We start from the raw sequence: 22,762 nt of genomic DNA, 5'->3' as shown, positions 1-22,762 counted from the left end.
TCCACGATGGACAATTAAGAGTGTTGATGTTTGGTGTTTGTACAATAATATCACTGTTGCACGTAGGGTAAACTTGGTTAATTTCGTGACAACATTTTCATGTTGAATGCGGTCCAAACACTATTAGTAGGATACGAATAATAATTTCATTCCATATTCTCTTTCCAATTTCCATATAATTTAATTTCAGTCGCTACACAATCAATAGTATTTTAGTAATGTTATTACTCGAAAGTATTGTCATTATTATTCATAGTGTTTGGATTGCATTTAAATAAGCATGAAAAATGGTATACTGTTATTTCGGATATCACGTAATTGTCAGAGTTTCCCCTAAAGTAAAAATACACAGATATAATTTATAGATTTTTAAATACAAAGTAGGGCATCGTATACAAATATCCCATCATTCATATCACGTCACAGACAATCCAACCTCTAGACATAGCATAGTCGCGCTACCCCTTCTGCCACATATACGGTAGCGTTACTCCATCTTCGAGTCAATCCCGTTCCGTGATTGGTCCGTGTCTTGGAACGGACCAATCACGGCACGGGATTCGCTCACCTCGTCCCCCCGCACCCCCGTATTTTTGGCAGCATCGGTTTCATGAAAGAATAGCCTAAGCTCAGTCTAGAGGTTGGATTGTCAGTGTATCACGTTATCCCTAAATCTAAATAATGTGTAAATATGGTACAGTATGAATCAAAAATAAAATCTCGAAAAGCGAAAACAACTATGAAAATAATCTTATAGAATCCATGTATGAAAATAAACTTAATATAAAAAACAAATATATGCTTAAACACATAAATGGAATATTAAATCACAATTAAAATGTTGCTTTTTAAAATTTTGGCACTAGAATGATATAATTTTTCCAATTCATGGTCCAATGATAATCTATTTCTATAATCGTAAAATTTACAAAACATTTACTTACTGTAAAATCTTGCCATCTTAGTTTTTAAAGGTGTATTCTATCGAGTAGATATCGATTCTTGCTGTTAATGTTAAAGTGTCATTCAATAGAACTTGCTAACTATGTAAACAAACCGCCATACTAAAATTGACACTGAATGTCAATTTACTAGTAACTTTTGTTTACATAGTTAGCAAGTTCTATTGAATGACACTTTACATGTTAATGACCTTTCCCATTCACAAACTTCATAATACTCCGATTTTTCCACTGTACGCTTATTAGAATAGTCCCTACATGTAGTTGAAGTATGCGGCGTTCATCTGCTCGAGGAAGATGAAGGTGAGCACGGTGTGAGGCCCGAGCCGCGCGTAGTACGGCAGGAAGCCCTTCCACAGCGACAGCACACCCTCGCTCCTCAGCAGGTTGGACACCACCGACAACTGGCTCTCACCCTTGGCCGCGTTTTGGATCCTGCAAAAAAAAAAAAAAAAAAAAAAAAAAAAAAAAAAAAAAAAAAAAAAAAAAAAAAAAAAAAAAAAAAAAAAAAAAAAAAAAAAAAACCTAATTGATAACCTCCTTTTTTGAGAATTGGAAGTCGGTTAAAAATGAAACATTACGGGGTTACCCATCTCATCTCCGAATTTTTTTATTCCAATAGGGAATATTACGCGAAAGTCTGCGTAAAGGGCGCTTCCACAGTCCATCACAATCTGAGGGTCTACCGCAAACGAGAGAGTCGAAATTTTGTTATCTGACCTCTCTGTCACTCTTGCATATTCGAGCGATAAAGAAACAGATAGCTTAGTTTCGATTTTAACGTTTCCCGGTAGGCCGTTTGTAAACAAACCGCCTTGATGCATCAATGTCATATTTTATTGTCTGTGAAAATTTGTCAAAAAACAGTTTAAGGCACAGTATGTATAAGTTACTCTATGGTTTACGAATGTTTACGATGGGTGCTAGTGCAGAACTTTACAGTGATACCCCCTATTTTGTTTTCTAAAAACTGTTGAATTTTTAGAAGCGTCACAAATCAAAAATTTTTAAACTCCATACCCTCACATCCTCAAAAAACTTCAGTATAAAGTTGCCGTCATTAGAACTTGCAAACTATGTAAACAAACCGCCATATTGAAATTGTCTCTGAATGATGAATTTACTAGTGATGGGCAAGACTCTTACTTACTACTTTACTAATGTCAAACCATATCGAATAATAAAATACCAAAATTAAAAAACAAGTAGTTACTTATTTTTAATTTGTTTAATCACGATCAGAAGACAAATTGGTACTTAAGAATTATGTATTGATGTATTTTACAACCGCGGCGGTAGGTACAGAGCGTGAGTTGGTAGTGTGTAGCGGGTTTATATCACTAACTTTAGTCACAACGCTACCCATCATAGACAATTGAAGAATTTAAAAGAAACAAAAACGTCATTCCATCAGGTCCTAATAACCTAACTTATGAAACCATTTTAAACTTTTAATTAAATATCCAAGATACAGTTATATATTTATGTATTTTACGGAACGGACCGTTTCAATAGTGTATATGTGTATAGTTTGAATTGTGTTTGATGGGGTAGTGTGAAAATTCAAGGAGAAACAGTCACAAAACAAAGTTACATTGTTTGTTTACTTACATAGTTTGCAAGTTCTAATGACGGCAACTTTAAGAAAACATTGAGGGAATTATGGCACAGTCACAAAATCACCAGCAAAATGACAAACATTCAAGCTGTTCAAAATGTACACTCACTATATCATATTCTCTTAACAACATAGCTATGTTCAGTACAATCTGAACACTTTACCCGCTTAACAACTAACTGTAGATCACTAATGACTGTACATAATTAAAGCTGACTATAGCCTCGTGCCGCCCACCATACAAAATTATAGCCAAGGAAGTTTGAATCTTGTGGTATTTTCAATTGGGTTGAATTTCATTTGTCCGAAAATTTTACGAGACAAAAAATACTACCTACTTTGTTTTTAATTAAGGTTGACATTCCATCGAAACTGAGTGTACATCCTAATGTACGTTGGGCGGCACGAGGATAGAATACTAAAATAGCTTACCTAGTTTTGATGATGTCGACCGGCATGGAGGCGATGGTGGTGACCAGCCCGGACACCATGGACGCGCAGAAGTGCAGAGTGATGCCGTCGGGTACGTAGCCTATGAACACCTCGCGCGCCTGCGACACAATACCATTTATCATGGAAGATGAAATGTAATTATTATGTAAAGTCTATTTTTTTATTCGGTAGACTAAAATGACAGTTCATAGTATGAGATGACACATGATCTTCATACTATGAAATGTCATTTTAGTCTACCGAATAAAAAAATAGACTTTAGTTTAGTAGGTATATATATTGGACATATGACTCAATCTGAATATTAACATTATATACATATACCTATTGATATTTTTGACATAAACTGTAACAATTTTTTAATCATGATTTTTTTAAGTGACATAATTTGATACTTTTGTTATTTGACGATAGTAATAATCAGGCCTCGGAGTTTTTTTAGCACGGTAAGACTAAGGAGAGCTATGGAGTCTTTGTTAACATTAAAATTAAATTCATACTCATACTCATCCTCATTAATTAAGTTCGTCCGAATCGTTTTATAAATACTTAGACTACTTATATGTAATTAATTCTGTTTACATATATTTAATTAAATGTTATATTATAAAAAAGTAATTATATGTATATGTGTATGTTAATATTATTATATTACCCATATAGAATAGAATAGAATAGAATAGAAAAATCTTTATTCAAAAACGCTTAATTTAAACTTAACTAATAAAAACACTGACATAGATTGGTTATAAAGCGTTCCTGAAATGGTCTCCACTCAGCTTCATGTCAAGGAACCTTTGAAGTCCCCGACGCTGGTCTTCCGTGGAAACCCTTTCGAGAGAGCGCAACTATAAGCTATACAATTTAAATTAAATATAATACTACAGTTATACAAATTAAATTAAATATTGCAGTGTCATCGCTCCAATATTTTATTTAAGTACTTAACGTACCTACATACTATAATTACTGTTAAGATAAGGATATTGGTGTCTTGAAAATGATGCCCAATAATATAATATGTATATGTGTATGTTAATATTATTATATTACCCATATTGCAGTGTCATCGCTCCAATATTTTATTTAAGTACTTAACGTACCTACATACTATAATTACTGTTAAGATATTGATATTGGTGTCTTGAAAATGATGCCCATGAATGCGACTTACGACGTTTATACTGCCCATTATGTGTGAACGAACTGTTTTGTAGACGTAAGGAAGAGTAACGCATAACTATTCTAAAATATTGTAGCTCTATATCAACCTTAATGAATAATAAACAGTTTTAATATCTATGGAATATCGTTTTAATATGTCGAATACGTATTACCAATGTTTATAATCATAGGTTGCATGTCTTAAGTACTTTTTTAAGTGATAGGCCACTTATGATTAAACCTCTTTACCTAAATATGTGTATGAGTAAATCAGATGTCACATTATGTCATGAATATATAGTTACGTATTTCGTTATTGTGATGATCGCTGATATTTATTAGGTCTAGAGCTGTACATAATTTACTTGTACTTAATTAATGAGGATGAGTATGAGTATGAACTTAATTTTAATGTTAACAAAGACTCCATAGCTCTCCTTAGTCTTACCGTGCTAAAAAAACTCCGAGGCCTGGTAATAATGATATAATATTTCTAATAATTTAAAATGAAACCTGTAAACTCAATAGATTTAATAATATTGCCGCGCCCTACCAGGGCCCATGTGAAACAATCTATGTAACACCTGTGTACTTACCATGTATGCAATAAATATATAAATTAAAATTATCAAATTGAGTGGAAAAATTAAAAATACAAATAAACATAGTAGTCTCTATGTACCATCGCCCACATTGTTAACTGACAGTTCGTAAACCTTATTACAAAAGGTATAAGGTCCACCGAAGGACAGTTAAGAGTGTTGCTGTTACGAGTGAGTGTTGTGAGTGTGTGTGTGTGTGTGAGTGAGTGTTTTGGCGTGACGAATTGCCAACCATACACAAAAACCGCCTGCTGACCGCTCACCACTGTGTTAAGTTGGAATCCTTTAAACTTAATTGGTTAAGAGCTTGCGGAGGTTGCGGCTTCAAGTCCTGCCAGGAGCGTAACTTTTTACATGCTTAGAAGAATATAAGTTTGAGTATTGCGCATCTCAAACAATAACAAGAAACTGATGCAAAGAATAAGTAAAGAAGAATACGAGTATGTATGTATGTATGTATGTATGTATGACCTGTGAGTATGTGCTGAGCTGGGCTGCGTTGACGACCATGGCTCGGCCGACGGTGGGCGTGGCGCCGCGCCACAACTTTAGCACTCCTTCTTCGCGCACTATCCTGCAAACAACGTGCAATAGAACATGTTATATTACAAGAAATAAAAGCAGCGAAAACCTGTTGAGAAAAGTTGGAAATCATAATAATTTTCACTAGTTTTAGATGCGTGGTTCTTAGATGAAATTTGGCACAGATAATATATTATACGTAATTAGGAAATTATCCTGGAAGACGGGAGTGCAAAGGGGTTTGAGAGGGTCTTAGTTTTATCGGTGTTGACCAGACATAGAAGTGTTTGTGGCAAAATAAAGTCATTGACAAAACGAAATATCGACATGTCTGTTATCGATATTACCTTAACGTTATAAAGATTTATTACATATTATAAGAAGATAGCTACCGCGAAATATACGAGGGGTGTTCAAAATATTCTCGGTATGAGAATGAAAACAAACAAGTACGAAAAGTTTGATATTTTTATTTTTCAATATACTCCCCCCCTATGTTCATACACTTAAAAGATCGATCAATTTTTTTTTTTAATCCCTCGTAAAAATATTTTTTATCTTTCGTGTAAAAATGCTCCTCCACTGCCGCCTTCAATGCTTCATCGTCAGAAAATTTATTTCCACGCAGATCCTTTTTAAGATTGGGGAGCAAAAAGAAGTCGCTGAGGGCTAAGTCCGGACTATACGGTGGGTGAGTAACAGTTTTAAACCCACATTCAACAATAGCTGCCTTGGCAATATGAGCAGTATGGACGGGGGCGTTGTCATGCAGAAGCAGAATACCTTTGGTTAACTTTCCTCGCCTCTTTTCTTTAATTACATCCTTTAATTGACGTAGAATGTTAGCGTAGTACTGTCCTGTGATATTTACACCTTTTTCTTTATAATCGATTAGTAATACTCCTTCACAATCCCAAAATATCGTGGCCATGACCTTGCCAGCTGAAGGGATGACCTTGAACTTCTTGGGATGAGCTGAACCCTTAATGTGCCACTGCATGGACTCTTGTTTACTCTCTGGGTCATAATGATGAACCCAGGTTTCATCTCCAGTAACTATTCTTTGCAGCACCTCATCAGGATTTTCACCGCACAGGTCAATAAAATCGGAACAACAAGCTACACGCATGTCTTTTTGAAGCCGAGTCAGCATTCGCGGAACCCATCTTGCACTTACTTTTGACATATTAAGATGGTCATGTATAATATCATGTACGGTACCAATAGAGAGATTGGTTACTTATGCTATAGATTTTACCTTCACTCGACCATCTTCCAATATAAGTTTTTCCACTTTATCAATATTTTCTTGTGAAGTAGCTACTACAGGCCGGCCAGGTCTAGGGTCATCTTCAATACTCTCCCTTCCGCGTTTAAACTCGCTTGACCACTTTTGAATGGTAGATAAAGAAGGAGCAGACTCACGGTAAACACAATCCATTTACTCTTTTATGGTTTTTTGATTTTTACCCTGTTTTGTCAAGAATTTTATCACGCATCGATGTTCTAATTTAGTTAACATTGTCAATTCGCACATGATGTTCATGTTTGTTCAGCAATTGCAGAAAAACAAAAGACCATCTCGGTTCGAATTATACTTTTTTTTAATGTAAATGAATAAACCTTAGCGGCCAGTAACGAAAGAAATTTTAGAAGAGGTCGTAAGATATCAATACCGAGAATATTTTGAACGCCCCTCGTACAACACGCTCGATATCTTTTTCTCTTTTGATATATTGGTAGTGTATTCTTTTGGCACTGTATACTACAGTTTACGTTTAGATTTTTAAGTTCTAAATATATGTAGTATAGGAATGATGTACCACTTTGTAATTGATTTGCATTCTTGAAATTTCTCGGTAACTTACCGACAGCAACTAGAAGTTACATCGATTAAATATTTATCTATGACTTATCGATAACAGATTTATAGATGTTTCATTTTCTCAAACACTCGTTTTTGTCTGGTGTTGAGTTGACATATGTTGACATTCTTACCTGATGAGGGCGTCAGCCACATTCTTATAATTCCTTCGCTGGTCAGCGGGCAGGCGGCCATCGGCCGTCATGCGAATGAGGGCCACCTCGGCCGGGGTGCCCACGAAGGCGCCTATGGAGCCCGCAGCGACACCCAAGAGGGTCTTCATGCCGAAACCAGGGGCGGCGCCGGCGTTTCGTCTGAAACGAGGACAAAATACATTTTGAACAGAACCTTTTTGAGGTATCGTCTTGGGTCGTCCCATTCGTTTTTCGTCAAGTTCTTAAATTAGTCCTATTCTACTTTCGTCACCCATTCTACATTCGTCACAATCGACGGTGGCTTTCAATGTAGAATACGTGACGAAAGCAGAATAGGACTAATTTAAGAACTTGACGAAAAACGAATGGGACGACCCAAGACCGTGTTTGGCCGTTTTTCGTTCATTCCTTCTTTATGATCTTTAATAGTCAAAATCGAAAATATCGAAAAAGCGTGTAGTCTATCTCGTGGGTGAGATGTTGGAAAGTGTCTTCGTAAACTAAAAGAATCTTCTTTACAGGTAACTGCATAAACGCACGTGGAACAAGTTTAAATGTTTGAATAATATAACAGCTTTTGTTCGCGTGCGTGATGCCGTCGCATTCTTTCGGCCTTACTACTAAACAGACTAAATTGTAATCAGTGCTTATTTCTTTCGACAATATATATCTTCGTATGGACCGCTCATTAGTTTTTCCTTTACGCCCCAGATCTAACACTACAGTGTACAGTCAACCATAAGGCCAAATAGAAACACCTTTTAATAAAAGACATCCATTATGTTAGAACGTCGTTACAGAAAGATACCATAAGAGCTACCGATTTCACCCCCATGTGTAGTGTACATATTTTTCCTTTCACGTATCTAAATATGTAAATAGTTTTTGAGAAATCATCGATTTAGTTATGTACCTACTGGACCAAGTTGTATTTCTGCAATTACATAATATAATATGATTGTTATTAAATCGATATTAAATATTTATACCCATTCGGTATTCGGTCAGAAGACGTGAGTATGAGTCATGATATTTATTCAACAGAAACCGAGAGCGTTTCAAGTTTATAAATAGTATATCTACAGTATTAATCATGTTTTACGGCAAGATATAAGTTACTTATATCATATTAGCCTGAGGTCGCGGGTCGATACGTTAACAGTAGGCCGTCTTGTTGTAACAATGATAATAATTTACAACTACATTCAATACTGGTACACCTAACACGGAAAAATAATATTAAGTATAAATAACTAGCAGTCCTATAGCTAACGAAGGATAGAAAATAAAAATGTTTTAATATACCGTAAGTTTCGAGTTTCCAAAACATCCCGCTTGGCGCGCTGTTCAAAATCCCATACAAAAATAAACAACGCAAATGCGAACGCTCGTCACGCTATCGAATGAAATTTACACTAGGGAGGGGTTCCTTAGAGTTAAGTACACCTTATTCATTTTATTTTATGTAAAAAACTGGTTTTATCTGCTTTATTTACTTCGATCACATTTAAAACAAGTCACTATCACTATTTTCGATAATCGCTCTATTTAATCGGTCACGCCGCTATAGTGTGTTATGTATATTCAGATGTTTGTATTACAAATAAACATAACGTAACAAATATGTAACATGTAGAGATTCACTGGTCTGTGGCTATGAATACAGCGGGGTGGGAGCGAGAGCGAGAGAAATTTTACACAATAAAAATAACTAAAATCTTATTTTTTTCATGGGTCTTATTTGATTGACTCTAACTCCATCCATTCATTCTGTTCAACATGGTTCAACAAAAAATATATTTTAGCAAACGTTGTGCTTTGTTAGCGAACAGTTTTCATAATAATTGTGACTCAAAATGTTCGCCGAATATTCGGCGCTTCGGCTGAGATCTTCGGGATCTTTGAGAGATTCGGTATTCGTCCAAAACCACTATTCGGGGCATCTACTTAATAGACCTATCTCTCGCACTCTATTTCTGTAGGACGCCATTTTAAATCGGCAATAGCGATATTACATTTCAATTCAACGGTGGCTTGTGTTTTCACTTTCCACGAATGAAGACTCGCTTCACTCGCTCAGTCCGAAGCGTGGCCTTATCAAATTAGATGTGCGTTGATAACATTTTGCGTCACAGCCATGAGATACCATAGTAATGGCTCTGGAAATTAACACGCTAAATACGCAGGGTCAAGCGACCATTGTTATCTTAAGTTGTATGGTCGCCATCTAAATAATATTTATATTTTAAATTTTAAACCTTTCTATAATAATATTAGTTTCCAAGTTCAAGAAATATAGATAATGAAATCGTAAATGCGACAAAATATAGCAAGTTGGAATGTAGGTATAAGTAACTTGATATATTATTATTGTAATACATATAAGGAGAGGCTTGTAATATGACTCTCCTCCATATTAGGTTAGGAATGTATCCATATACGGAGAGTCATGTAAGATGACTCTCCTCCACATAAGGAAGGGAATTTAGGTCACGCTACTGGACACCATCCACGTGTAAGTCTCCCCACCTAAACACGTGTAACCTAAATTCCCTAGGTTTATATATATACCAGTTTTTAATAAATAAATTACAGTATTTACTCGTAACTCTGGTGTTTCACTACTGTCCTGGGTCCCAGTCTTACATGGCGATCCTGCCAGTTGCGTGAAGTGGGTCCCATCGTTACATGGCATGGTTACGTACAGTTTGTTTTTAATGAAGTGATTAATTTGTAAATTATAAGCGTCACCGGGTCTATTTATATAAATATACGTAGTAAATCAGTGCCGTCGCGTTGGTCTGTCCGTCCGTTCCATCTATTCTCAGAATCTGCTGACGTATCCCAATCTTGTTGACGTGGTATTGGTCTATGAGGCCGTTTACGAAAGCACATTAATTCATTGTATTTCTATCATAAGTATAATATTCGAAATTAAACGTTCGTGAGACATATTTAAACTGTTTAGACGACAACGCGGTTTCACTCACTTGAATTTTTAGTCGCTATACATGTTTCGGGCCCTTCAGGGGTCCTTCTTCAGGCTCGAGCGCTCGCGGCGGCTGCCCTTCGTGCACTCTCTGGAGAAGGACCCCCGAATGGCTCGAAACATGTCTAGCGACTAAAACTTCAAGTGAGTGAAACAGTTTTCGTCTAAACAGTAAGTATGATATACATATTTAATAAGAGGGTTCCCTAAACTTTTTTGTATATCTGCGCGCCCCCTGGACTGGGAAACAAAAGTCTAAATGGTCGAGCACTGTGCTGTTTAAGAGGAATTTCCCCCCGCGGACACTCCGGCTGTGGAATGAGCACCCACCAGAGTATACAGCATGGGCTTAAATTATGTACAGTCACCTGCAATAATATGTTAATCTTCGAAGGCCGCAAAAATATGTGACACGCTATTATGGCTCTACTAATAAGATCGTGTCAGATATTTTTGCGGCCTTCGTTGTGTAAAATATAATTGCAGGTGACTGTACATTATCAACGCACGTCACATGTTTGGTTGCAAGTAAAAATACATAGTTATGCAACGATAACGGCCTTGGCTACAAAAATTCATTACACCGAGTACAAGATTACGTGTTGTTGTTAATTCTAAATGAAATAATAAATATAACTGTGCACAGCAGTCTATACTTCAACTGTTTAAATGGCTGCCTGAATGAATAAAGTACCTATAAATACTGACAATACTGTCGTTATATTTATAAAATAGGTAGTAATTTTAAAAATAATAAATGGGATTTCCCTGTAATATCATGAAACTGATACATTTCATCTGAAAAGGTGCGTTTCTTTTACAAAAAAGCAGTTACGATGACATGAAAACAAAATATTGCGGTTGAATCATAGCCCTAATTCGCTTATTCATAGCTGAGCTACGAGTACAGTTATAATGTACAGTTATAAAACCATGCCCAAAAAGAAAGACACATCCAATAATCACGCTATCACATTGACAATTGCCACTGGTTCATAATTCATAACATAATTTCAAGTCAAAAAGCATGTTTAAAACACTCACTCTTTATATGTGTCGAAGAGTATATTATACACTCCAAGCCTGGTAGTAGTGTATGTAGCCTGTCGCAACAGACCAGCGGAGAGGCCGGTGTAGAGAGCCACAAAGCCTTCTCTGGCGACAATCTCTCCGGCCACGGTGAACGAGGAACGCCCGCCTCCGCTCAGCTGCATCCGGGTTTTGATGAGATCTAAAGGCTGGACTACACAGGTGGCAGCCATGCTGTGGACAAGTATACATTAGTATTCATTTAAATTGCTTTGAGAGCTTAATTATATACAGAAAAAGAAAATCTTTCTAAAAAAAATCTCAATGTTGCTTAAAACAAAGTTATTCATATTAAGTACATTATGCAAAATAAGTTTCGTAGTTTTGATACTAGAGTAAGTCCAAGCCAAGTTGGCAGCAATTTTGATAGTCCACACCGCACAAGTGTTATTTTATAAGTCAAACTTCTATGAAATTATGACATTTAAACAACAATCAGTGAACAAAACTAATTGTATTGTATAAACAACACTTGCACTGTCTGGATTATCAAAATCGCTGCCAACAAAATGAACAAATTTAGAGGAACGGAAAAATAAGGGTTAATTACAGGATTACAGCACCCAAATTAATTAACTTTTTTGTGTTCCTTTAAATTTGTACATGAGTGTATTTTAATGGAATTTAACTTTTTACAATGTAAGATACTTGCATTTAATGTGATAATTTTATATTCCATAATCTAATCTTTGCTACTTTTATAACAATATTATGTACCTATCAGGGATGTTGCGAACATCCGCATCCGCATCCGCAACCGCGGAACTTCCGAATTATTTTCAACATCCGCATCTGCATCCGCATCCGCATAAAATCTATGCAGAGCTTATGCGGATGCGGATGTTGAACAAGTCGGTACAGGAACGTCTTAGCGGCGGCGTAAGTGCTAGGTAATTTCGTCATTACCTATAACGAAATCGTCTAGATCCAGAAAAGTCGGCCAAGTTACTGTTTATTAAATATAACGCAGTCGGCCAAGTTACTGTTTATTAATTATATTGGCAATCTTTAGAAATAAAATCGACAGTATAAAACTTGTCGAAGTCTGCGTGCGCCTGTTTGTACCTAACCAATACACCCGCGCGCGACGGCACCCGCTGCTGGCGGGAGGCTCGGCGCGCACGCAGGCGCACGCGCAGGCGCCGGTCGCGCGCGCGCACGCGCTGCTCAACTCCCTGCTCGAGGCGCAGCCTCAGTGCGATTTGTTTGTGAGTGCGATGGGGCGAGTGACGATGGAATGCAAGAGGATATTAGAAAGAGAGATGCCTAAGAGTACCATACCATAATGAATACCTGTCTTAGCTGTATATTGTATTATTATAAATAATGTTAATGCTTTATGTTGTTAATGTGTTCCAATTTGTGCCGCTTTGGCATTAGCTGTAAGGTGCAATTTGTTATTTGAAATAATAATAAATAAATAAAATAAAAAATAACGCACCTATATTCTTGCTCAAATACTAAACGTTTCATTTTTTTTAAATAAATAAATACTAAAAATGTAATATTTGGCGTTTTCTAAGTACCTAATCTTGACATCCGCATCCGCATTCGCATCCGCGTCCGCATCCGCGGATGTGAGCCTTTAAATATCCGCATCCGCATCCGCTTCCGCGGATGTCAAAAAATCTGCATCCGCAACATCCCTGGTACTTATATGTTAAAAGGATATATCACTTTTCATTATGCCTTTTTAACATATTTGTTTATAAAATAAATCCATAATATAAGATTCTAATTGAATAGGTGCCTATATGTTTTGGAAAGATATAATTAAAACTCCTGTGCTATAAAAAGCTTGAAGAGTGGAAAGGCTCCCGGAAATGACTGCATCCCGGTGGAAGCACTGAAAAGCAACCCGAGGGCAATGGCTAGTGTGTTGCATCCCCTGTTCATTGACATCTGGGAAACGGGACGAGTACCTGAAAGCTGGAAGGAGGGGATAATCATCAAGCTACCCAAGAAAGGAAATCTGTCCCAGTGCTCCAACTGGCGCGGAATAAACTTGCTGCCTGTCTGCTCCAAGGTGCTGTGCAAGGTTCTGCTGAACAGAATGTCGGCCGCTGTCGATCACAGACTCAGGGATGAACAAAGTGGATTCAGAGCGGGACGATCGTGTACGGATCAGATTAACGTCCTGCGCATGATCTTAGAACAGTGTCACGAGATGAAAAGCGAGCTCCATGTCCTGTTCGTGGACTTCGAGAAAGCTTTTGATAGGGTGAAGTGGAGAAGTATATGGCGAATACTGAAGCAAAGGGGAATACCAGTCAAGGTCATAGAAATAATTAAGTGCCTTTATGAGGGATCCACTTGCCGGATAATGCACAGGGGCCAATTGTCAGATCCGATACCCGTCACTGCTGGGGTTAAACAGGGTTGCTTGCTGTCGCCATTGCTGTTCCTGATTGTCCTGGACGATGTGATGCGCAGAGTTACCAGTCAAGGGGAAAGGGGGCTGTCCTGGGTCAATGGCAAAACCCTTGAAGACATTGACTTCGCTGATGACCTGTGCTTGCTCGCCACGACACAGGACCACCTGCAGTCGAAGACCGATGACCTGGCCGATGCCGCGGCAAGAGAAGGATTGCGTATCAATTGTGCCAAAACAAAAGCTATGCGCCTGCATGCCCCGAACACAACTCCAATTCTAATAAACGGGGAACCGGTTGAACAAGTTACAACATTCACATACCTTGGAAGTGTCATGGACCCCCTGGGAGGTGCAGAAGCGGATGTTGAAGCTCGCATCAATAAAGCCCGCGCCGCATACGCACAGTTGAAACCCGTGTGGACTTCCACAGTAATCACTCGCCGCACCAAGCTAAGGGTTTTCAACTCGAACGTCAAGTCGGTCCTCCTGTATGGATGCGAGACATGGCCCGTCAAGCAAGACATAACCAGTAGACTACAGGTGTTTGTAAACAAGTGTCTGCGGCGAATCGTAGGAGTCTACTGGCCACGGACCATCTCCAATATTAAATTATGGGAGTTGACCGGACAAAACCCTTTAGCTAAGGAGATACTTCTGCGGAAGTGGCGCTGGATAGGTCATGTTTTACGAAGGCCAAACAACCACATATCCAAGCAAGGGCTGACTTGGAAAATTCCCGGAAGAAGGGGGCCAGGTCGCCCACGTACCACCTGGAGGCGCACAGTGGAAAAGGAGGCTGCACCACTCGGCCTCGGCTGGGCGGAGCTGGAGGAGGCCGCGCTGGACCGCGAAAAATGGAAATCCCTTCTGAGAGCCCTATGTCCCTGATGAGGGATAACAGGATACCATCATCATCATCATCATCATAATTAAAACTGCAAACTAAAAAAGCCAAAAATTAGTTTTAGGTTAGTTTATTTCTAGCCAGTCTAGGCACTACTTTAGGCTCATGGAGAATACCATGGATTATGTAATAACCTACAAAGTAACAAACAATATGTACATATCATATTTAGGTTAAAGTGAAAGTACTATTAGTCAAGGTCGTTAAACTTTCGACAAATTAATTAAGGTTTAACTTATAGATAAGTACGGTTTTGTAATAATTCCGAAAATAGCACCTAAAATTATAATTACAAAAAAATAAACATACAGTGTACAGATATTCAAGAAAACATATGTTTGTTTTGAAACTAGACGCGTTAATGACATTGATTTTGAAATAAAGGACAAATTTAGGTTTCTAATAATATACACAGTAGGTACCCTGCAAGGCCACCGAAGGCGAACTTGAGTCCATTGGGAATGTACCGCTCCTTCGGCGGTTCGGCTACGGCTTGGCTCATGGTGTGTTCTCTTAAATCACAACACTTGTTACAAGTTTTTGGAATAAATTCGATTTAAAACACTGCACCAAAACTTGAAAATGACAGACAGACTGCCTCCGATGCCGCGCTGTCGGATCTTGCAGCCATAAAATCCCAGAAAAAAAACTTTTCATTATGTTGGTATGAATGGAACTCCGACGATAAACGTCAAACCAAACCGTTTGACAAGTACTGTCAAATAATTACGTACTATGGAGTTCCGTCTCTTAGAACGTAGTGATTATATGCTCTTTGGCAGCTGGTTTTGACTTTGACGTTTCACGTTTGACGTTTTAGGTAGGTTACAGATAAAACTAACTTGAGTGGAAGGTAAACATGTTGAACCTAAAGAAAGAACGGAACCCACCAGTGCCTTTAACAAAAATCAAATAAATAATCTATTACAATCACAAAAGCAGTAAAAACTGGATTTATATTATAAAATTTATAATATATTTTAATTGAGTTATTCACGTAGGATTGCTAATTGTAAATGAGCTATTTATATATAAAATTCTGTATTTATTATTTTAAACCAAATAAAAACCAAGGTGACCAACCTAATTTTTAATTACACACATGGTCTAATAAAACATGGTCTTCTCTTCCCAGAGTGTCACTTGCCTACGTCACAATAACATTGCCACTTTATTTCAACATAACATGTTACATGGGTACATTATATCTATGGTTAATAAGTTAAAATATTTCTTTATAATTTTATAATTTTCATTTATATGTATTTTATCTTAAATTTTACAATAACACGTCATTTTTAATTATTCGTTAGCAATATCTTCCGATTCACGAAAGAAATTTCAGACGTTCGGGTAATTCTGTTTACACTACTGGCAACACAGGATAGCGCTGTCACATTTGACAATCCGCCATGTTGTCCCTGACCGTCATCCTTGTCGAACGCGTGTTAATTGTTGTTTCCTTCTCGCTCAGTGTCAGCAGTCGCAGTGTTTTCCAAACTTTTCACGTCGTAAGCTTGGTAATTAATGTTTTGTTACGAAAATGGTTGGCTGTTCTATTCGGAACTGTAAGAGTAGGAGTGAAAAGGGCAGTATAGATTTGTTTTATTTTACTATGTTTCTACATGAATAACTTAAAATTAATGCCGTTAAAATAATTTTCACCGTTGGTTAAAATTCTCCCACATTTTAAAGTTTGAGAACCTGTAAACAACATGATGACGTAGGCAAGTTAGGTCATTCGCGAATCTCGGAAGAGAGTACCAGGCGGAGTATTTTATTATACCATGATTACACACGAGTCTAATAGTCTATTGTTTTTGTTCCATAGTCCCCCGACCCCTCACGCCTCGCGCGTTTTTATAATTCTTTTCTTTGCGTTGAATGCGTTGTTGTCAGCAAATCCTTTAGGAAGTTTAATGTTTATCAGCAGTGATAAAAATATTTGATAGCGCTGCAAATTGACTAAAATAAATAAGCGGCAACAATAACTTGTTTCAGTTTCCTGTTGAAGTAACGAACTTAACAAAAAACTTTATATCCATCACATGTTCTACCCAACAAGTCAGTGATTCAGTAAGTACCTTTTTATAATAATTTACTTTTAACACAAACTCCAGCTATAATTAGTTTATTGTTGTTTACAACCGTCATTTTCCTGTTGTTTTAAGGCCAATATGAGTTTCGAAAACCCGATGCTTTACAACGAGATACTGCAGAGAAAAGGTCTTTTGGGAGATATTTACAAAGCAGTGAACAATTTAGACGGGTCAGCAGTATTAGAAGCTTATAAAGTACTGAGTATTACTAAGGGATTTCCTCGTCTGCACTCCCATATTAAAAATAACGCCAGGTCTTGCATGTTTCGCAGTCATGGGAATGAATATTACCAGGAGGAGAACTACCAGATGGCTTTGGAAATGTATAACAAGGCTTTACTCTTTGCTCCAAAAGGCTCCATAGAGATGCTGCATGCTTACGGCAATAGATCAGCACTACTTTTCCATTTAAATGCATATTCCGCATGCCTGAAAGACATTGAGACTTGTCGCAAACTTGGGTGCACTGGAGACCTGGCGAAAAAACTTAATAAGAGATATGAACAATGTATGGAATCAATGTGGAAAGAAAATCTTAAGAACAACATATTGCTGTGCAGTTGGGCTCAAGATTATTTCAAGTTTAATGTGAAGAAACATTCTGATATACCTTGCTTATCTGCCGATGTGGACATAGTTTCTGAAGATGGGGAACAAAAGGTAATTGCTACTAAGGATATAAAAATTGGTACAGTGGTAGCTATAGATACCGCATTTGTAACTCATTCTCTCCCGGATAAGTGTCTCGTCTCTTGCCATTATTGCCAAAAGACGACCTTCAATTTGATGCCGTGTGACAACTGCTGTGTCGCACTCTTCTGTAGTTTACAATGTAAGGAGCGCTGTCTGAATGAGTACCACAACATAGAATGTCAGATCATGGACATTCTGCTAACAATTGACGCAGGGCACAAGTTCCGTTTGGCAATCAATACTTTCTTGAAGCTAAAGTCACTCTGCAAGGACTGGAGTACCCTGATTAAAGAAGCTAATAATATTGGAACCAGCAGATTAAATGAGAGTTCATTGAGCGAAATATACAATGTTGAAAACTATTCTTCAATATTGTGCTTCAAGGAGGATAGGCGTTTTGTCTTTGGTACACTGTATAATAGCGCCTTCATTTACGCCTCAGTGTTGCATAGATTGGAAAGAGTCCTCGGTTTCTTTCCTCAATCAAAATCGGAAGGTCTTGAAGCGAAGAAATGCTTTGGCAAACTGTGCCTTATTCTGCAGTTAAACTGCCCGGCTACAGAAGTTGTCACTTCAGCCGAGGAGCTGACTGTTGGTCAGATTGTGACGGACATGCCGGCTCACTTCGGCTGGTTCCCGTTTGCAGGGAATCTGAAGCACTGCTGCGAAGCGAACCTGCTGGCGCTGGGCCTTGATGACCGTTTAGCACTGGTAGCTATAAGACCTATAAAAAAGATGTCCGAGTTGACAGTTTCTTATGTGTAAGTACCTGAGTTATGTGCTCAAATAACTTAATCTTCATGGCTAGGAAATTTTAAATTACTATAAAAATTAGATAAAGTAAATCTAAGGTTTGTAAAAATAGACTTAGTTGTTTTAACTTTTCAAAATGTATCATTTCTATGTATAAATTTGGCCGTGTTAAAAAATACTATTTAAATTTGGCATTAAGTCCGCCTTTTATAGATGTATTTCAGATTATTTAAAATAATTTAAATTGACAGCTGAAGAAGATGGCGTTGTAAAGCGCCTTGTTTTTTGGTAACTGAATTGCGCAAGGCACGAAGTAAATGTATATTTACTACGTGTTTACACTTATAGTTGATTATTAACCCTTTAACCGCCAGAGTCTGATATATAAGACATTACATATCCAGCTCATTTCGCCACAGTCTGATAAATAAGACAAAGATCTGATTTGGTTTTTACAGCACATTTATAACTCCCGTAACTATGCCCCTTACTCTGCGTGGTACAATTACTGTCGGTGGCGACACGAGCACGCTCGATCAAAAATTGCTGGCGGTTAAAATGTTAAACCAAAATACGTTATGTTTCAGCGGCCACTGGTACGAAAACCTATACGAAAACAAGCGCCGGATGAAGCTATACCAGAACATCCTGAACGTGTGCAACTGCCGCGTGTGTGCCCAAGGCTGGGACATACACAGCTTCCGGACACGAGAACTAGACGCCAAGCTGAAGAAGGTCAGTATCAGTAATGCAGAACATCCTGAACGTGTGCAACTGCCGCGTGTGTGCCCAAGGCTGGGACATACACAGCTTCCGGACACGAGAACTAGACGCCAAGCTGAAGAAGGTCAGTATCAGTAATACAGAACATCCTGAACGTGTGCAACTGCCGCGTGTGTGCCCAAGGCTGGGACATACACAGCTTCCGGACACGAGAACTAGACGCCAAGCTGAAGAAGGTCAGTATCAGTAATACAGAACATCCTGAACGTGTGCAACTGCCGCGTGTGTGCCCAAGGCTGGGACATACACAGCTTCCGGACACGAGAACTAGACGCCAAGCTGAAGAAGGTCAGTATCAGTAATACAGAACATCCTGAACGTGTGCAACTGCCGCGTGTGTGCCCAAGGCTGGGACATACACAGCTTCCGGACACGAGAACTAGACGCCAAGCTGAAGAAGGTCAGTATCAGTAATACAGAACATCCTGAACGTGTGCAACTGCCGCGTGTGTGCCCAAGGCTGGGACATACACAGCTTCCGGACACGAGAACTAGACGCCAAGCTGAAGAAGGTCAGTATCAGTAATACAGAACATCCTGAACGTGTGCAACTGCCGCGTGTGTGCCCAAGGCTGGGACATACACAGCTTCCGGACACGAGAACTAGACGCCAAGCTGAAGAAGGTCAGTATCAGTAATACAGAACATCCTGAACGTGTGCAACTGCCGCGTGTGTGCCCAAGGCTGGGACATACACAGCTTCCGGACACGAGAACTAGACGCCAAGCTGAAGAAGGTCAGTATCAGTAATACAGAACATCCTGAACGTGTGCAACTGCCGCGTGTGTGCCCAAGGCTGGGACATACACAGCTTCCGGACACGAGAACTAGACGCCAAGCTGAAGAAGGTCAGTATCAGTAATACAGAACATCCTGAACGTGTGCAACTGCCGCGTGTGTGCCCAAGGCTGGGACATACACAGCTTCCGGACACGAGAACTAGACGCCAAGCTGAAGAAGGTCAGTATCAGTAATACAGAACATCCTGAACGTGTGCAACTGCCGCGTGTGTGCCCAAGGCTGGGACATACACAGCTTCCGGACACGAGAACTAGACGCCAAGCTGAAGAAGGTCAGTATCAGTAATACAGAACATCCTGAACGTGTGCAACTGCCGCGTGTGTGCCCAAGGCTGGGACATATACAGCCTCCGGAGACGAGAACTCAGCGAGTATCAGCATAGAGAAATATAGTAAGAATAAAGTGCTCACTCCATTGACTCCATACATATCAGTTTTGGTACCAAAAAGACTATTATTTTCGTAGTCGACATCTAGCATCGAATAGCGGAATTCAGTAGGTACCGCTACTTGTAGTTCAAAATAGAGTTCCGGTTAATCCGGTTATATTATTAGCTGAAAATTGTTGATCATTAGACTTTTGGGTCGGTGCAACATCTATTGTCAAGTAGCAGTACTGATAATTCGCTACTCGATGCTAGATGTCGACTATGAAAATAATAGTCTTCATGGTACCAAAACTGATGTATGGTGTATGTATTTTTTTCTTTATAGTATCAGTAATGCTTTAAAACCGGGTAACGCTCAAGATTCCACTTTTCGAACCACTCCCTACGCTCGCTTCACTTGGAATCTTTTCCTGGGTTATCGGACTATCTCTCTACGGCATGTTCTATTCTTATTCCCCTTTTTAGGGTTCCGTACCCAAAGGATAAAAACGGGACCCTATTACTAAGACTTCGCTGTCCGTCCGTCTGTCACCAGGCTGTATCTCACGAACCGTGATAGCTAGACAGTTGAAATTTTCACAGATGATGTATTTCTGTTGCCGCTATAACAACAAATACTAACAACAGAATAAAATAAAGATTTAAGTGGGGCTCCCATACAACAAACGTGATTTTTGACCGAAGTTAAGCAACGTCGGGCGGGGTCAGTACTTGGATGGGTGACCGTTTTTTTGCTTGTCTTGCTCTATTTTTTGTTGATGGTGCGGAACCCTCCGTGCGCGAGTCCGACTCGCACTTGGCCGGTTTTTTTTAAATGGTTTTAAATTGTTTGCTTTTAACAGACTTTATTTCAACAGGCAACTTGTTAAAAACTTTTATTGCTGCAATGTAGGCACTTTTATCCATAATTTTATTATTGATCTTTGGAATACGATAGTTATATTTATATTGCATGCGCAAGTTATCATTGATTGTCGACAGTTTTGTGAAATACTCTCCACAAAGAGGCAAAGCTCCAGTATATAGATTCCAGTTATATTTCATATTTCTTTATTCATAAAATTACAAACTTTATATGTCAAAAATGTATACTTATAATTAGTCAATTTCAATTCATTAATATAATATTCAAAAAAAAGTCAAAGTCAAGTTGTTAAAGTCAAGTATTCCCCTTTTTCCAGGTGTATGTGTCCTGGGACAACTTGCGAAAGAACCACGTGATGCCGCAGCGGGAGCCTTCCTTCCTCCGCGAGACCTGCAGGGCGCTGACGTTGCTCGACGACCTGCCCAACACCCGCGAGCACTACGAAGTGTTCCGGGAGCTCCGGACGCGACTCAGCCTTGCGCAGTTCGCTGCCACCACCAATATTACGATTAGTCGCTGAAAACCTTGGAGGATATAATCAAACGGAGACGCCATGTCTGTAATTTTCTGTACAAAACAGTCTGCCGATTTTTGCGGGGGAGGGGAAAGTCAAATGTATGCGTAACGTAAAAATAGCCATGTCAGATAAACGTCAGTCCATACATTGTGTATGACCGTTGGCCGCCTATTTTCGACAGAGGGGAAAGCCTGTTAATGGCTACTCCGTTTAGTTGTATCCTCCAAGCTGAAAACCTTTCATTTTTGTCACGGTTCGAAAGGATAAATTATCAATGATAGTTGTCTTGATAATTATCATGATTTTTGCTGATAATTATCGATTTGATAATAACCTAAAATAGAAAAAACGCCCCGATCATTATTTTTTACTATCAAAGAATTCAAAGAAAATAAATATAGCACCATTCATACCTGGGATAATTATCGCGATAATTATCAAAGATTAATTATCTGGATAATTTTGAACCCTGATTTTTGTCAAGAGATAACTAAAGACTGTTAATTATAGGGAAATTATTTCCGGGAGCTCCGCACGCAGCTCAGCCTGGCGCAGTTCGCTGCCACCACCAATATTACGATTAGTCGCTGAAAACCTTTCATTTTTGTCACGGTTCGAAAGGATTATCAATGATAGTTGTCTTGATAATTATCGTGATTTTTGCTGATAATTATCGGGATTTTTGCTGATAATTATCGATTTGGTAATAACCTAAAATAGAAAAAACTCCCCGATCATTATTTTTTACTAACAAAGAATTCAAAGAAAATAAATATAGCACCATTCATACCTGGGATAATTATCGCAATAATTATCAAAGACTAATTATCTGGATAATTTCGAACCCTGATTTTTGTCAGAGATAACTAAAGACTGTTAATTATAGGGAAATTATTTCCGGGAGCTCCGCACGCAGCTCAGCCTGGCGCAGTTCGCTGCCACCACCAATATTACGATTAGTCGCTGAGCTTTTATTTTTGTCACGGTTCGAAAGGATTATCAATGATAGTTGTCTTGATAATTATCGTGATTTTTGCTGATAATTATCGATTTGGTAATAACCTAAAATAGAAAAAACGCCCCGATCATTATTTTTTACTATCAAAGAATTCAAAGAAAATAAATATAGCACCATTCATACCTGGGATAATTATCGCAATAATTATC

General features: G+C 38.5%; 3 protein-coding genes across 3 annotated transcripts in view; 2 read left to right on the top strand and 1 right to left on the bottom strand.

Moving 5' to 3' along the window:
• The window catches only part of LOC134653924 (glutathione S-transferase 2-like), a 124,381-nt gene that overhangs the window by 57,875 nt on the left and 43,744 nt on the right, over nt 1-22,762 (top strand). The gene's annotated exons all lie outside the window — the stretch shown is intronic.
• On the bottom strand, nt 1,210-15,309 carry LOC134653877 (mitochondrial 2-oxoglutarate/malate carrier protein-like). Its single transcript, XM_063509237.1, has 6 exons — nt 15,119-15,309; nt 11,374-11,592; nt 7,320-7,499; nt 5,271-5,373; nt 3,013-3,131; nt 1,210-1,397 (listed from the first exon to the last, which is right to left on the bottom strand). The coding sequence occupies exons 1-6, from the start codon at nt 15,196-15,198 to the stop codon at nt 1,217-1,219; spliced, it is 882 nt and encodes a 293-aa protein (XP_063365307.1). The 5' UTR covers nt 15,199-15,309; the 3' UTR covers nt 1,210-1,216.
• LOC134654298 (SET and MYND domain-containing protein 4-like) lies at nt 16,866-19,998 on the top strand. Its single transcript, XM_063509764.1, has 6 exons — nt 16,866-18,249; nt 18,829-19,088; nt 19,148-19,200; nt 19,332-19,424; nt 19,556-19,648; nt 19,780-19,998. The coding sequence occupies exons 1-6, from the start codon at nt 16,874-16,876 to the stop codon at nt 19,996-19,998; spliced, it is 2,094 nt and encodes a 697-aa protein (XP_063365834.1). The 5' UTR covers nt 16,866-16,873.

Source organism: Cydia amplana, chromosome 14, assembly GCF_948474715.1.
Source record: "Cydia amplana chromosome 14, ilCydAmpl1.1, whole genome shotgun sequence".
Lineage (NCBI taxonomy): Eukaryota > Metazoa > Arthropoda > Insecta > Lepidoptera > Tortricidae > Cydia > Cydia amplana.
The sequence above is the reverse complement of the archived record's forward strand: the minus strand, read 5'-3'. Positions and strand labels throughout refer to the sequence as shown.

Bases quoted from the DNA above. Each gene is read 5' to 3' on its own strand.
- LOC134653877 (XM_063509237.1), bottom strand. From the start codon at position 15,198: ATGAGCCAAGCCGTAGCCGAACCGCCGAAGGAGCGGTACATTCCCAAT. The intron at 5,374-7,319 runs GTAAGAATGTCA...CGTTGTTTGCAG, and splicing joins GTGGCTGACGCCCTCATCAG to GATAGTGCGCGAAGAAGGAG. The intron at 3,132-5,270 runs GTCATACATACA...ATTGTGTCGCAG, and splicing joins AGCTCAGCACATACTCACAG to GCGCGCGAGGTGTTCATAGG.
- LOC134654298 (XM_063509764.1), top strand. From the start codon at position 16,874: ATGAGTTTCGAAAACCCGATGCTTTACAACGAGATACTGCAGAGAAAA. The intron at 19,201-19,331 runs GTCAGTATCAGT...TCAGTAATACAG, and splicing joins TAGACGCCAAGCTGAAGAAG to AACATCCTGAACGTGTGCAA. The intron at 19,649-19,779 runs GTCAGTATCAGT...TCAGTAATACAG, and splicing joins TAGACGCCAAGCTGAAGAAG to AACATCCTGAACGTGTGCAA.